Source organism: Capricornis sumatraensis, chromosome 12 (assembly GCF_032405125.1).
Source record: "Capricornis sumatraensis isolate serow.1 chromosome 12, serow.2, whole genome shotgun sequence".
Classification (NCBI taxonomy): Eukaryota; Metazoa; Chordata; class Mammalia; order Artiodactyla; family Bovidae; genus Capricornis; species Capricornis sumatraensis.
In genome coordinates, this window is record NC_091080.1 from 94,589,679 (window position 1) to 94,605,047 (window position 15,369).

A 15,369-nucleotide genomic window follows, 5' to 3' on the forward strand; every position below is an offset into this window, starting at 1 on the left:
CCCCTGCCGATCCCCAGCCCGCCCCCAGCCCGCCCTGCCGACCCCCCGCCCCAGCCCGCCCTGCCGATCCCCAGCCTGCCCCAGCCCGCCCCCAGCGCGTCCCAGCCCTCCCTGCCTACCCCCCAGCCCACCCCCCCCAGCCCGCCCCCCGCCACCCCCCAGCCTGCCTTGCCCGCCCCTGCCGACCCCCCAGCCCGCCCCGAGCCCGCCCCCTGCCGCCCCCTGCCCGCCCCCAGCCCGCCCCTGCGGGCCCAGCCGCAGGAGGCGCGCCCTGGCGCGAGGAGCTGAGCTGGCCTCTGGCGGCTCCGCAGGCCGCCGTGCAGCGGGCCCGCGCGCTGTCCCGGGAGGGCGAGCAGCTCATCGAGCGCAGGCACTACGCCGTGGACTCCATCCGCCCCAAGTGCCACGAGCTCCGCCACCTGTGCGACCAGTTCTCGGCCGACGTGGAGCGGAGGAGGGGGCTGCTGGGCAAGTCGCTGGAGCTGCACAGCCTCCTGGAGGCGGTAGGCCTGGACCCCAGCCCTGACCCCACCCCTGGTCCTGCAGGGCCACTTTCACCGGGGCCAGACCGCAGGTGCTGAATGGACAGTGGCCCCCAGCCTCCCGAGGGCCTCTCCTGAGACCCAGACAGTCCCGCGCCAACACTGGTGATTCAAGGACTCACCTGCCACAAAAAACCGAGAGGCGACCGTCCAGCCAGTTCCCTGCACTTTGTCCTCAGTGTGGCTGCGTCCCGTCCTGGGCAAGGCCCCTGGTTTCAGGCCCGCGTCCCGGGGGAGCCCTATAGACCTGGACAGGACTTGCGTGATTTGTCCTGCGAATGTTCTCAGAGCACAGCGGTCGGTGGGCCGCCTGAGATGCCAGAACAGCCTTCAAGGTGTCTTCTCCCCCCACAGTCCATGAAGTGGTGTGACGAGGGCATCTACCTGTTGGCATCGCAGCCGGTGGACAAGTGCCAGTCCCAAGATGGCGCGGAGGCCGCCCTCCAGGAGCTCGAGAGGTTTCTGGAGACGGGGGCGGAAAATAAGATCCAGGAGCTCAGCAAGATCTTCCAGGACTACGAGCCCATCCTCACCAAAGACCTGCTGGTGAGGGGACGAATCCCTGGGCACTCGGGAGGCAGAGGGCGCGGGCGTTTCAGGACGGACGCTGTCCCCCTCCGTTCCCACCCCATGGAGGTCCCTGCCTCCCGGAAGGGCCTGTGCTCCATGCCCTGGCTGGCCTCTGGGCCCCGCTTCCCCCAGCCTCTGGACGCTGCTGGACCCCGACTGCTCGCTCCTGCCGGCTGTCCACAGACCCCCCCCGCCAGCCACCTCCTCCCTTGGCGCCCACCCCTCAGGGCGGAGCGGGGCGCACGGGTGTCAGGGTGACTCTCGGAGCATCACGGAGATGCCCTGCTGAGTCCCGCGTGCCGTCCCCATCTACAGGAGCATGTGCACAGGGTCTTCCAGAAGCAGGAGAGCGTGGAGGAGATGTTCCACCGCAGGCAGGCCAGCCTCAAGAAGCTGGCGGCCAAGCAGACGCGGCCCGTGCAGCCCGTGGCCCCCCGGCCGGAAGCGCTCACCAAGTCGCCCTGCCCCTCCCCCGGTACGAGCGGCGCCTCTTACCCCGGGGAACGCCCCCTTCCGTCCAGCCCATTGTGTACATAAAGCTTTATTGGCACTTGGGCGCCTCCCTCGGTCCCTCTCGGCCATGCTGCTCCCGTTGCGGCTGGGCCGGGTCCACCACGGCTTCGAGGGCCTTTCCCGGGCTTGTCCCGGCCGTCTGTCCTCAGCGCCGTAGCTGGGATGGTTTTCCCCTTGGGTGGCTCGGCCCTCCGCCCCTGAAACCTCCTGGTTCCCCAGGCGCATACGCTCTGGAAGGCAGGGCGGGGCCCTTCCTGTCACCTCCTGTCCCCAAAACACACGGCTCCAGCGGCCGGCATGGCGCCTGCCGTTTTCCGCGGCCCTGGCCAGTGTTGCCTGTCACGCCAAGAGCCCCTGAGCCCAGCTCGTGGGCCCATTCAGACTCCAGGCACAGAGTCCTCCCGTCACCGGGAGCCGGGCCCCGCTGCGAATGGCGAGCCCAGGGGGCTGCCGGCCCGCCTCCGTCATGTTCTGCGCCTCCCTCGACTCTGGGCTGCTCGCGGCTTTTCCTTGGTGCCCCTGCGCGCGCATTCCATCTCCAGGCTGTGAGAGGCGAGGCCGCTCCTCTCCTCTCCTTCTTCCCAAACCAGGCATCCGGAGGGGTTCTGAGAACCACAGTTCCGAGGGCAGTGCGCTCCGGAGGGGGCCCTACAGGAGGGCAAAGGTGAGCCCCGGCCTCGGCCCCTCTCCGCGGCTCCTCTCCGCGGCCCCACCCCTACTCCACGGCCCCGCCCCTCATTTCCCTGTCCCCGCCTCCACCCCGCAGCCCCACCCACCTTGGCCATGCCCCCCACCCGGCCACGCCCCTCACTCCCCTGTCCCCGCCCCTCCCCCTGTTCCCCCACTTCACTCCGGCTCCGCCCCTCACTCTCATACCTCCCCTCCAGGCTCTCATGCTCTGCCCCTCACGCCTTGGCCACGCCCCCAGCCCCTGGCCCCGCCCCATCACACCCCCTTGTCTCCCCGCCCTCTCCCCTCCAGGCCCTCCTGACCCCGCCCCTGTCCCCAGCCCCGCCCCTCGCTCCTGACCCCGCCCCCTCACTACCCGGCCCCACCCCGACTTCCCCGCCTTCCCCGGGCCCTCTCCCCTCCTGCTCCACCCATGGGGCCTCCTGTCCTCCCCAGAGGGACCAGGGGGTCAGGCTCTGGAGCCGGGCCTTAGGCCTCACCTTCTGTCTCTGAAAGTGCGCTGCTTGGCCGGCTTCTCTCTTCGCAGAGTGAGGTGAGCGAGGGCCGGCAGGGCCGTGGCGGCTCCACGGGGGACGAGGAGAGCCTGGCCGTCCTGCGGAGGTGGGTGACTGCCTCCTGGCCACTCCGAGGGGGAGCGCGGCCCACCCAGATCTCAGCCCCCACATCCCACCCCCCGAGAGCGTCTGCACACCGGGGAGCAGAGGTGGCTGGACCCCCGCCCCCCGGAGGACCAGCTCAGAGCACAGCTGACCTCGAGGGTCGCTTGGCGGGTGCTGGTGTCTCTCTGCGTGTTCCTCAGGAAGGCCACGTTTGCCCTCGCCCAGCTGGTGGCCCTGGGGCTTGAAGCAGCTGCATTCTCCCTCCCTGAGCCCAGGAGACACGACTCAAGGGCACGGCCCTGACTCTGAGGCCACATGTGCGGGGCCAGCCTCAGACCCGCCCCCGCCAGCCCTGCCCGCAGCCTTTCCTGACTCTGGCCCCACTGGGTGCTCGGAGTCGCTCGTCTTTCTTGGCTCCCCTCACCGTCTCTTCCTGCCCGCTCCCACACTGTGGAGGGTCTGCTCGGCCCACAGCCCCCCTCGCCCCACACACTGCCCCCCCTGCCAGGACGGTACCTGTCCCTGCACAGACATGCCCTTGGGCACTAAACTCTGGACTTCAAGGAAGGCCCTGCCCACGTGCCTCGTCTCCTGGCGATCACTCTCCCACAGACCCCCCACCCCTGCCCCCACGACTGCCCTCAGCACTCCTGTCCACTCAGAGAAACGGCCCAGGCTCCACGCTGCCCTCCGTCCACGGGGACAGCCCCCTCGCCAGTCCTCACTACCCTCTGCCCCCAGTGGCCAGGGAGCCCAAGCCTTTCGCTCCACGCCCCTCGCCGCCCTGTGTGGAGGACAGGCACTTAGAACCCCACAGGGCCTGGCGACAGGCTAGCCGTTGTTTGCTCATGGTCCCAACCCTGGTTCTGTTTTCTGCTTAAAAATGGAAATCTTGGTCATAGACAGTTAAAAGGTGATCCTGGTCCACAAAGCGAGATCTTGCCTGCCTGTTTGCCAGCCCGTGCCCTCCTGGGCGTCCCTAACCTCACGGCACATAGCAGGACCCCAGAGGTCACGCAGGCCCACTTCTTATGGGAGGCTGGAGGGGCCGTGGAGCAGGGTCTTCTCCTGGGAGGGGACTGGGCGGGGAACTTGGAACTGTGGCTTGGGAGTGGGGAGGCCTGGGGGTTGGGAACTTGGAACTGTGTGTGGCCTGGGAGTCGGGGCTCCTTTGGAGGCGGCCCGTGGTAGCTGGGAGACAGTGGGAAGCAGCTTGTGCATGAGAGCGCACCCACCCACAGGCACGTGATGAAGGAGCTTCTGGACACAGAGCGGGTCTACGTGGAGGAGCTACTGTGCGTCCTGGAGGTGAGGGTGCTCTCGTCCCACAACAGCCCGGCTGAGCCGGCGGGGAGCTAGAAGCCCGTCGGCGGTCCATCCTCGGGACCAGGGCGCGTGGGCGCAGGCACAGCTGCACTGGGACGTGTTTGCAGGAAGAGGGAGAGGCTACTGCCTAGGGACGGCGGAGGGGCTTCTGGGTGCGGGGACGCTCAGCCCCAGGGTCTGGGCTGTGGCCGCGAGGGTGCAGGCCCCGAGATAATCCGTCAGAACGCACGTGTAAGCTTTGTCCCCTTTGGAGCAGATGTGCCTGTGTTTAGAAAGGTTGAAAGGTGAAGAAATGGATGGAGGCCCTCCACACACACACACACAATTAAATAACTGATGCTGCTTGTAATTCACTCACATTTCTGTGCTCGTCCGTCCGGAATGAATTCAGGTAGACTTCATTCCTTAACCTGAGCAGCATCACTTCCCCGCCTGGTGGCGTCGTGGAGCCCGCCTCCCACGCTGACCGCTCTTTCCTCTGCAGGGCTACGCCGCAGAGATGGACAACCCTTTAATGACTCATCTCATCTCGACTGGCCTTCAGAACAAGAAGGACATCCTGTTTGGAAACATGGAAGAAATTTACCACTTTCATAACAGGTTAGGCCTTCCCTTGGGTCGCTGGAGGCCCCGCCTGCCGGAGCTTTGCTGGGGGAGAGCCTTTCCTCCCGTCAAGGGGGATAAGCAGACGGGCAGCAGGCTCGGGTGGGACGAGCCCAGGGCAGACCCTGAGCAGCAGGGAGCTACAAAGGGGCCGCGCGCCCACAGGGCCAGGCCCGTTTCCGTAAGGGATGCCCACAGCACACTCTCCTTCCTGCCCATCCCCGCCTCGTGGGAGTGCCAGAGGCCTCTGCGTGGCTTCGAGGAGACGTGGGCAGTCCTTCTGGGGCTGCTGACCCTCAGCGGTCTCGGGCTCGTGGGAAGATGACTAGCGGACGCAGAGGGAATCAGATGGAGGCAGAAGCCTGTGGTCCTGAGGAAAGCCGCCGTGCACGGGTCCCTCCAGCCTGCCCACAGACAGGCCCGTGGCCCTGGGATCCAGCCCCATCTCCCTGGATGCCAGGCGCACCGGGACTTCTGTCTGACCGCGTGCTTTTGCCCCTGTCCGTAGCCTCCGTCACCCGCAGCTTGTGAAGGAAGCAGTGTGTTTCAGGTGCTCCTCCCTGAGAGGTTAGGGTGAGCAGGGGGCCTGGGCCCTCTGGCCCTTCCGCAGCCTCGGCCCTGGCTCTCAGCCACCCTCCGTGCCAGGATTTATCCAATAGATGGATGGGAGTCGGAAACCCCGACAAAAACTCAACCTCAGGCTCAGGGTCAGCACTGCAGGGTGGAGGGTCCTGCCCTCAGGACCAGAGCAGAAAACCCACTGAGCGCTCGGGCTGCTGGGCCTCAAGAGGCCCTGTCTGCTGCTGCGGCCCCTCAGTCCGTGTCCGTGTTCTCCAGAAACAAGGTGTCCCCGTAGGGCCACGGCTGCGTGTCCCTGAGCATTCGGCACAGTCGGGACCCTGGGAGGGACAGGGGTGGGCTGCAGGCCCCGAAGTCAGGCGGCGCGTCCCCGCTCACGGTCTCGGGCACCGTCCAGAGTCGGGACGGGTGTCTGGAAATGAACGTCTACCACTTGGTGACGCTGCCGTCGTATTCTGGCGGTGTTCCGTGACCTGGTACACACTTCCTCATCTAGGATATTCCTGAGGGAGCTGGAGAACTACACGGACTGCCCGGAGCTGGTTGGCAGGTGCTTTCTGGAGCGGGTGCGTGCTTCTCAGACGTGTCCTTCTGCAGGCCTGATGCCTCGAAGCTGCTCCTTAAAGCTACAGTGGCTTTAAGTGCCACGGTCCCCATCTGGCCAACCGCGATTGCGAGGACGGATGTTTCCAGTTTGGCTGAGATCCTGCGATGCTTTTCGTTAGGGCCAGAAGAGCACAGTTTCCCTAAAGCCCAGTAACTAGCTCAAAAAAGAGAGAAAACTAGGATCTTAGTTTTGAGAGCCGACAGCATCGCAGGGCATCTGAGTTCTGAGCGCGAGTGTGGCGTACCGACTGTCCTGGCTGGCGTTAGTTCCCTGCTGGTCCCTCACGCACCGGCTGACCCTGGGCGGTCACGCGTGCTCTGAGGTATCAGTCACGGACGCAGGACCATCAGTGGGCTGGGGGCCGTGCACAGGCTCTGGGAGCAGGAAGATGGGGTGCAGGGTGCCGTCCCTGGTGACCCTGACCCAGCAGCATGCAGACATCAAGCAGGAGCCGGCGCCAGGGGCAGAGGAGGCAGAGGGGCCCCGTTTGCGCTGCACGCGGTCTGGCGCGCCTCCTGGTGCTGAGAACCGGGGTGGGGGGTGTTACCAGCATCGGCCCCTCCTGGGGACCGAGGGGCAGTGCAGGTGCTCAGGCCGCGCCCCCAACCTGTGGAACGTGGGCCTCAGTGGGGGCGGCAGTTACCGTTCATCAGCCCGCCGGCCATCCCGACCCGCGCACGGGCAGCCGAGTCCTTCACAAAGTCTGTGCCGGTCCTGTGTCTGTTTGGCTGTTCCCTGAGGCCAAAGACGGCCACACGGACCAAATGCTTCTAAGAGAGGCGCCAGGACTCGGGCAGCCCTGAGACGGAGCTTCTGGGCGGCGGCCACCTGGCTGACCCGCCACAGCCGTGGCGTCTGAGACAGAGGGGGCCCCGGAGTTGGGCCGGCCCAGGGAGCCGGGCGTCCCCACCCGGAGGGCTGTGACTCGGCGGTGGGCTCCGCGACCCCTGTGACCCCCGTGACGCGGCCCCGCTCCCTGGCAGATGGAGGAGTTCCAGATCTACGAGAAGTACTGTCAGAACAAGCCGCGCTCCGAGAGCCTGTGGAGGCAGTGCTCCGACTGCCCTTTCTTCCAGGTGCGTCCCGGCCGCGCGGGCGGTGCCCAAAGGCCTAGGCTCGGGGAGGGCGGCAGCCGCCTAAGGGTGTGCTGGGGACGGTCCTCCATGGGCTGAGGCTCAAGGGAGGGCGGCAGCCGCCTAAGAGGTGTGCTGGGGACGGACCTCCTTGGGCTGAGGCTCAGGGGAGGGCAGCTGCCATCTAAGGGGTGTGGTGGGGGCGGTCCTCCGTGGGCTGAGGCTCAGGGGAGGGCCGCAGCCGTCTAAGGGTGTGCTGGGGACAGACCTCCATGGGCTGAGGCTCAGGGGAGGGCCGCAGCCGTCTAAGGGTGTGCTGGGGACAGACCTCCATGGGCTGAGGCTCAGGGGAGGGCCGCAGCCGTCTAAGGGTGTGCTGGGGACAGACCTCCATGGGCTGAGGCTCGGGGGAGGGCGGCAGCCGTCTAAGGGTGTGTCCGGGGCAGGAGTGCCAGAAGAAGCTGGACCACAAGCTGAGCCTCGACTCCTACTTGCTGAAGCCGGTCCAGAGGATCACCAAGTACCAGCTGCTGCTCAAAGTGAGAGGCTGGGCATCCCACCCTCCTGGCCCGATGCCCCCTCCCTGGAGCCGGGCTCTGATCTGGCCACCCTCCCAGCCGCATACCACACAGTGGCAGTCGCCTCAGCCCATCCGTGAGCTCCGTGGTCTCTGGACACTTTCCTCCCATGTCTGCGGGGCCCTGGCTCCCCACACGCCTTTGTGAGAGCCTCCCGTGCGCTGCCGTAGTCGGGGCTGAGGACACAGGCAGGCAGAGCATCCCCCCAACCCTGCACCTAGGCGGGGGGTGCGTGCCCCCAGGGCCCCACCAGCGACAGCCGCGCCGGAGCCACACCCTTGTCCCAGGGCGTCCCAGCCGCTCTCCCGGGAGGGGTGGGGCTCAGTGTCCAGACGGGCAGTGACCCCCCCCCCGCACCCCCCAGGAGATGCTGAAATACAGCAAGAGCTGTGAGGGCGCCGAGGACCTGCAGGAGGCCCTGAGCTCCATCCTGGGCATCCTCAAGGCAGTGAACGACTCCATGCACCTGATCGCCATCACCGGCTACGAGGTGAGGCTCCGCCCACCCTGCCAGCCTGGGGCGGGGCCTGAGGGGCCCATCACGGAGTGAGGGGGCGGCCTGCACGCAGGTCACCCAGAATACCGTGCGCGTCCGCCCTGCAGGTGGCCCACCTGCAGGGGGAAGCCCAGGACGCTCCCACCCCAGGGCGCGTCCCTGCAGGCGGCCCACCAGCAGGTGGAAGCCCAGGACGTTTCCACCCCAACCCCCACCCCAGGGCGCGTCCCTGCAGGCGGCTCACCAGCAGGTGGAAGCCCAGGACGCTCCCACCCCAGGGCGCGTCCCTGCAGGCGGCCCACCAGCAGGTGGAAGCCCAGGACGTTTCCACCCCAACCCCCTCCCCAGGGCGCGTCCCTGCAGGCGGCCCACCAGCAGGGGGAAGCCCAGGACGTTTCCCCCCCGCCCCCCACCCCAGGGCGCGTCCCTGCAGGCGGCTCACCAGCAGGTGGAAGCCCAGGACGCTCCCACCCCAGGGCGCGTCCCTGCAGGCGGCTCACCAGCAGGTGGAAGCCCAGGACGTTTCCCCCCCGCCCCCCACCCCAGGGCGCGTCCCTGCAGGCGTCTCACCCGCAGGGGGAAGCCCAGGACGTTTCCCCCCCGCCCCCCACCCCAGGGCGCGTCCCTGCAGGCGGCCCACCCGCAGGGGGAAGCCCAGGACGTTTCCCCCCCCACCCCCCCGAGGCCGCGTCTCGGCGCGGCGGGGCTCGGGCACCATCCCCCCGCCCTCCCCTTCTCGCCCCGGCAGCGCCTGACAGCGGATGCCGCCCGCTGTGCGCTCAGGCCGCTCCCTGGTTCCTCTCCGCCTTGTAAATTCCTTCAGCTCTCCTCTCTTTGCTTTTCTCTTTAATCGACTTCCTTTTTGGAGCAGTTCTGGGTTCACAAAACGGGAGGGACACGCAGGCCTCCCCGTCCCCCCGGGTGCGCGGCGGCCCCCACAGCGCCCCCTCCCGTCGCGGTCTGACCCTTCCCCCCGGGTCCGCAGCGCACGTCGGGGTCACGCTGAGTTTGGACAAGTGGGCGACCAGCGTCCACCATGATAGCGTCCCACGGAGCAGTTCCCTGCCCCGAACATCCCCTGTTCGTCCCCGCGGACCCCCTGCGACCCCTGACCTTCCCGCTTCCCTTGACTCTCCCCAGTGTTGGCAGTTGGGCCCCACGGGCCGCAGCCCGGCTCCCAGACGGGCTTCTGCTTCGCTGCGTCTGAGACCCAGGCCCGCGCTGGTGTTCACCGCGCCTCCTTCCGCCCGCAGGGCAACCTGGGCGACCTGGGCAGGCTTCTCATGCAGGGCTCCTTCAGCGTGTGGACCGACCACAAGAGGGGCCACGCCAAGGTGAAGGACCTGGCCCGCTTCAAGCCCATGCAGCGCCACCTGTTCCTGCACGAGAAGGCCGTGCTCTTCTGCAAGCGGCGGGAAGAGAACGGCGAGGGCTACGAGAAGGCGCCCTCGTACAGCTACAAGCAGTCCCTGAACGTGAGCGCCGCGGGCCGGGCACCCGCCTTCCGGGGAGGGCCCCCCGCCAGAGGCCCACCCACCTGCTCTGCCCTCACAGATGACGGCCGTCGGCATCACAGAGAACGTGAAAGGAGACGCCAAGAAGTTCGAGATCTGGTACAACGCCCGGGAGGAGGTGTACATTATCCAGGTGGGCCCTGGGGTCTGCGCGGCCTGTGCGGGTGCCCGTGAGCGGTTTCGGCCGAGGGCCGCTCTCTAGGACCCTCTGAGGTTTTGTCTCCCAGAGATCGGCCCAACCCCCTCCCCGTTCATTTGGGGCTGTCCTGGGCTGTCGGTGACGGAGCTGAGCCCTGACGGGGAGCAGGGACCCTGCAGGGCAGAGGGGCTCTGGAGGCAGGGCAGCAGGCTCCTGCGTGCCAGGACGGCGGGGCTGTGTGGGCCGCCCGTGTCGCACGTGCACACTGGCCCACGCATGTGCCCGACTCTCGTGCGGGAAGCATGTCTTCACCTTGCCGTGGGGGTGGGAGGTGGTGGAGCTGTCGGGGTGTCCACGCATCTGGCAGAGACCCCGAGAGAGCGGCTTAGCTCGGGGGGCGCCTCGCCACATTGCCCGCCACAGTAATGACGCCCTTGGTGGTCTGGGCCCTGGCCACCCTGGGGGATGTGGCCCCAGGGCAGCGAGGAGGCCCCGCGACCTGGTCACAGCTCACAACACACAAGCCGGCTTGGCCAGCCGAGGGCCCGCAGAGCTGGGCGGGAGGGGGCGGCCTCAGCCAGCGCCCGGCTCTCCACGAGCCTGGGGTCCTCATAGTCCAGCGCCCACCCGCATGGCTCTCAGGCCCAGTGGTCAGGGCACCCACTCCTGAGGGTTCCTGCTGAGTCAAAGCCAGAGCCGCAGGGTGCGGGCCCAGCAGTCAGCGTGCCCTCGCCCGGGGGCTCCTTCCGGCTCCCCAGTGCAACACTGCCAGCCTGGTTCCCACGGGTCCCGGGCACCGTCAGAGGGATACATGGCGCACGTCGTGGTGGGCACGCACCCACCCCTGGTCTGCTCTGGGGCACAGGCACCCACTCCTGAGATCAAGGCCGCCTGGGTGAGCGAGATCCGGAAGGTGCTGACCAGCCAGCTGCAGGCGTGCAGAGGTGAGGGCCTGTTCCCTGGGCTGCCCCGGGGCACGTTTGGTCCCTTGAAGCAGCCCCAACCCTTGGCCCTCCAGGCTCCTGGAGGGGAGGGCGCGCGGCCCCGGGTCCTGACCGCGCCGGGCCCCTCTCCCCACAGAGGCCAGCCAGCACCGTGCCCTCGAGCAGTCCCAGAGCCTGCCCCTGCCCACACCGGACGGCACCAGGTAAGGCCTCCCGCGTGCAGGGCTCCCAGTGGGAGCCAGCCAACCCATGCCACCGTGTCTCCTGGTCCCCAAGCCCACTGCCCAGGGCCAGGGGGTGTGTCCCGGGCTCACACGCTGCTGGTCAGTCCCAGCAGGTGAGCGTCAGGCGGAGGCCCGTCCCTGTGTCCCTGTTTTCTCCTGGGGAGGGGGCGGAAACCCCATCATGATCAGCGCAGGGTGGGTGGCTGTCCCAAGAGCAGCCCCGCACGCGTGTGTCAGAGATGGCAGCGCCCCGGGTGGCCGGGTCCTAGGAGCACGCCGACTCAGCTGTGGGGCCCACGACTCACGGGCAAACGGGGACGAGGGGCTCATTTCGCACTGGCCTTGTTACACGTCTCTGGCCCTCATTTATCCTCCGTTGCTTTATCCATCCACTGTTTTTTTACTGTTTTTTATGTAAACCACATCTAATCGTCTGTGGAATAGGATGTAGTCTAAACGAATAAACCACAGAACAATGGCTTTAAAGGAGAAAGCGTACCCTGGGGGAGAAAAAAACCAACAAAGCCCTCTTACTTAGCAGCTGTGGAGGTGGGCGTCCCTCCGGCTGCACCCAGAGTTGGGAAGTGCGTGGCCGAGCGCTGGGGAGGAGCTCAGGGTCGTCCCCTCCCCACCCTCAGGGCCCTGTGAATGCTAACAGCAGCCTTCTCTTCCTCTTTCCACGCGTCTGACGTCATTAGTCCCTTGAAAGCGAGCACAAGAAACGTGAAAAAGTTAGAAGACAGAAAAACGGACCCACTGAGCCTGGAGGGATACGGGGGCCCACCCCCACTGCCGAGGGCCCCCGAGAAGGGCCAAGGTGGGTGCTGGGCTGAGCCCGGAGGGATACGGGGGCCCAACGCCGCTGCCGAGGGCCCCCAAGAAGGGCCAAGGTGGGTGCTGGGCTGAGCCTGGAGGGATACAGGGGCCCGATGCCACTGCCGAGGGCCCCCAAGAAGGGCCAAGGTGGGTGCTTGGCTGAGCCTGGAGGGATACGGGGGCCTGATGCCACTGCCGAGGGCCCCTGAGGAAGGCCAAGATGGGTGCTGGGCTGAGTCCAGAGTGTCGGGCACCCCCAAGAAGGGCAAAGGTGGGTGCTGGGCTGAGCCCCGAGTTCCAGGTCCCCCAAGAAGGGCGAAGGTGGTGCTTGGCTGAGCCTGGAGGGATACGGGGGCCCAACGCCACTGCCGAGGCCCCCCGAGAAGGGCCAAGGTGGGTGCTGGGCTGAGCCCGGAGCACCGGGCCCCCCAAGAAGGGCAAAAGTAGGTGCTGGGCTGAGCCCTGAGCACCAGGTCCCCCGAGAAGGACAAAGGTGGTTGCTGGGCTGAGCCCAGAGCACTGGGCCCCCGATAAGGGCGAAGGGGGGTGCTGGGCTGAGCCCGGAGCACCGGGCCTCCCAAGAAGGGCGAAAGTGGGTGCTGGGCTGAGCCCAGATCGCCGGGCCCCCCAAGAAGGGCAAAAGTAGGTGCTGGGCTGAGCCCGGAGCGCCAGGTCCCCTGAGAAGGACAAAGGTGGTTGCTGGGCTGAGCCCGGAGCCCTGGGTCCCCCGATAAGGGCGAAGGGGGGTGCTGGGCTGAACCCGGAGCGCCGGGCCCCCCAAGAAGGGCAAAGGTGGGTGCTGGGCTGAGCCAGAGCGCTGGGGAGGGTGTGGGTGCCTGCAGCAGGCACAGCGTAGGCACCCCCCGTGGCCCCGGGCAGGTCCATGGCAAGCGTGGGGCCTGGGGGGACCCGGGTGTGGCCGCCCAGTGCCCCCTGCACCACCCTCTCTCCCCGCAGATGATGTGGTCACTAGCTCCACCTCAGAAAGCTCTGCCCTTTCTAAAAAGCGCTTCACCCTGCAGAGCTTTGCTGCCCTCAAAGCCCAGAAAGGTAAAAGCGCTCGCCAGCCCACGGCCTCGGGGCGGCTCGCGCCCTGGTTGCCCGTCATCACCCGCGGTGCCATGCTCATCAGTGGGGGCGTCTCGGGAGGGCGTCTGCCTCCTTCATCACCAGGGAGCCTCTTCCCCCCGTCGCTCTCTGTCCCCGATGCTGGTGTGTCTGTCATCCGTGCGGCCAGAGCTCTTTTCGGGGCCTTTTGTTTGGGAAGGAGGAAGCCCGCGCTTCTGATGGAGGCCCGTCTTGGGGGCCCGAGTGTCCTTTGCCTTCTAGCCCAGCTCCTCCCGCGAGCCCGTCCCCTCCCGCCTTTCCCTGTCAGGCCCCCGCCTGCCAGACCACGAGGCTTTCACTTCCCTCTGGGCGATTGGAACGCGCAGGCAGGTTCACAGCGTCTGGAGGGAGGTCTCAAAGCCCGCGGGGCGCCCAGGCAGTGCATACACAGGAGAAACAGGCGCAGAAGCTGCAGGAGGGCCGTTAGAGGGCTCCCCGCCAGACACTAAAAGTCTGGAGGTCTTTTCATGGGCCCCAAAACTTGGAGCTTTGTTTTTCTTTCCAATTGACAAAATCATGTTAAATTGGCTTCAAACGAAAAGATGGATACATCCTGGTTCTCACGTGCACTGTGCTTGCTGCACACGGGGCCCAGGACACAGACAGCACGCCGCCGCCGCCGCCGCGTCATCTTCAGCCCTTCCCACCCTCCCTCGGGGCTCCCCTTCCACCCCTGGGCCCCTCCGCCCGCTCCCTCGGCTCGGAGTCCCCGGAAGGTGCACCCCTGGGCCCCTCCGCCCACAAGCTCGCCTCAGGGTCCCCCGGAAGGCAGCTCTGGCCGCGGGCCTCATTGCAGCTCGCGCTCTGTGTCACCGCCCTCGCGCTCAGCCGCCGCGCCTCACGCTCTCCTGTTCTCTCTGCCTCTCGCCTCTCTGCAGCTTCTCCCACCAGTCCCGACAAAAAAGCTAAGCGACACCAAGTAAGGAGCGACCCCACGCCTTTCGGGCCACGAGGTAGAGTGGCCCACCTTCTGGACAAGGCCTGATGCCCGCCTCCCCACCCGATTAGGGACCCTGTCTCACCCTCACCTGTCATCTGAGCCGCCGGGCCAAGTAGGCCCCTCCCAGCCAGGGGCAGAGTCAGTGTTTTGTTCAAAACCTGACACCCCCGTGACATACTGGTGACGTCTGGCTTCTGGGGGCCGGGCCTCAGGCTGGGCATGCCCAGCACCACAGAGCTGCCCGCCAAGCGCCAGGCAGTGGCTGGGGATGCTGGCTGGCATCTGAGATGGCAGGACTGTCTCCGCAGAGGCTGTGGGGCTGCGGGGCTCTGCTCCCCAGGCCCGACCTGCCTCGCTGTTGGCTTCCGGGGACAGCGGCAGGCGGAGCCCTCTCAGCACTAGTCTCCCGGGGGCTCCCACTGTGCAGACGGAGCGGGTCGGCTCCGCACTGAAGCTCAGGCCTTGGCCTCCGTCGCCCCCACGGCCCAGGAGACCCCAAGACCCCCGGCCCAGATTGAGAGTCTGAGGTTCCCAGAGAGGGTTCCACTGTGCGATTGCCCTGCGTTTCCCAGACAGCATGACGGCCCCTCAGGGGTGTGGCTAGACCCTACCCTGTGCTCAGACCACTCAGGGTCACAGGGCCCTCCCCAGCCTCCAAGGACAATCTGTGCCCCAGGGACCCGGGCCGCACCCTCCCACCACCCAGGCAGGACAGCCCGAGGCCAGCCCTGCACACTCAGCCCTGCCGCGGGGGCTCTAGGGAAAGGAGCCGCCTCCTGCAGGGCTCCTGGGAGAGGCTGCTGCAGGCCCTTTGGGTTCCTGCTTAAGACCAGGGGTGTCCGAGGCGCTTCCCTGCTCTGCCAGTCACCTGGTCCGGGGCCCTGCCCCGTGCAGCTCAGACGCTGAGACTCTGTGCAGGCCTCTGCCCAGTGTCAGCTCTGAGCGCCCCTGTGAGACAGTGACCTGACCTCGAGTCCACAGAAGGGTGTTAGAGCCTGGAGCAAGCCCAGCGCTGCCAGCCCCCTCCCCTCCCCTCCTGCCCTGTCCCCCTCCCCTTCTCTCCGTCTCCTCGCCCTCCCCCGTCTTCCTCTCCACCCCCTCCCCTCCCCCATGCTCCATCTTCTCCCCCCTCCCCCCTCCCCCTTCCCTCCCCCTCCCCTCTCCATCTTCCCCTCCACCCCTCCTCTCCTCCTGCCCCTCCCCCCTCCATTTCCTCCTCCCCTCCCCCCTCTTTCCTCCCCTCCCTCCCTCCGCCCTGCCTCCCCCCTGCTCTCCATCCTCCCCTCCTCCTTCTTCCCTCCCCCTCCCCTTCTCCACCCCCCTCCTTCCCTCCCCCTCCCCTCTCCCATATTCACTTCCACCCCCTCCTCTCCTCCTGCCCCTCCCCCCTCCATTTCCTCCTCCCCTCCCCCTCTTTCCTCCCCCTCCCCCCTCCACCTCCTCCCCCCTGCTCTCCATCCTCCCCTCCCCCTCTTTCCTCCCCCTCCCCCCTCCTTCGCCTCCCCCCTG

General features: G+C 67.3%; 1 protein-coding gene across 5 annotated transcripts in view; it reads left to right on the forward strand.

The window, feature by feature from the left end:
* MCF2L (MCF.2 cell line derived transforming sequence like) overlaps nucleotides 1-15,369 on the forward strand; it is a 94,284-nt gene that overhangs the window by 73,884 nt on the left and 5,031 nt on the right. For 3 of the 5 annotated variants that reach the window (XR_011145784.1, XM_068984484.1, XM_068984486.1), the window contains 16 exons: nucleotides 312-503; nucleotides 897-1,088; nucleotides 1,428-1,587; nucleotides 2,216-2,289; nucleotides 2,842-2,915; nucleotides 4,156-4,222; nucleotides 4,725-4,840; nucleotides 5,919-5,988; nucleotides 7,013-7,105; nucleotides 7,549-7,641; nucleotides 8,045-8,170; nucleotides 9,430-9,651; nucleotides 9,731-9,823; nucleotides 10,695-10,773; nucleotides 10,910-10,976; nucleotides 11,696-11,814. Coding sequence is in view for 4 of the 5 variants with exons in the window: in XM_068984484.1 (XP_068840585.1) it covers nucleotides 312-503; nucleotides 897-1,088; nucleotides 1,428-1,587; nucleotides 2,216-2,289; nucleotides 2,842-2,915; nucleotides 4,156-4,222; nucleotides 4,725-4,840; nucleotides 5,919-5,988; nucleotides 7,013-7,105; nucleotides 7,549-7,641; nucleotides 8,045-8,170; nucleotides 9,430-9,651; nucleotides 9,731-9,823; nucleotides 10,695-10,773; nucleotides 10,910-10,976; nucleotides 11,696-11,814 (1,837 nt within the window). In the remaining variant the exon portion in view is untranslated. Of the gene's footprint in view, nucleotides 1-311; nucleotides 504-896; nucleotides 1,089-1,427; nucleotides 1,588-2,215; nucleotides 2,290-2,841; nucleotides 2,916-4,155; nucleotides 4,223-4,724; nucleotides 4,841-5,918; nucleotides 5,989-7,012; nucleotides 7,106-7,548; nucleotides 7,642-8,044; nucleotides 8,171-9,429; nucleotides 9,652-9,730; nucleotides 9,824-10,694; nucleotides 10,774-10,909; nucleotides 10,977-11,695; nucleotides 11,815-13,798; nucleotides 13,874-15,369 lie in introns of all 5 variants that reach the window. The other 2 variants (XM_068984483.1, XM_068984485.1) reach the window with 1 other exon arrangement.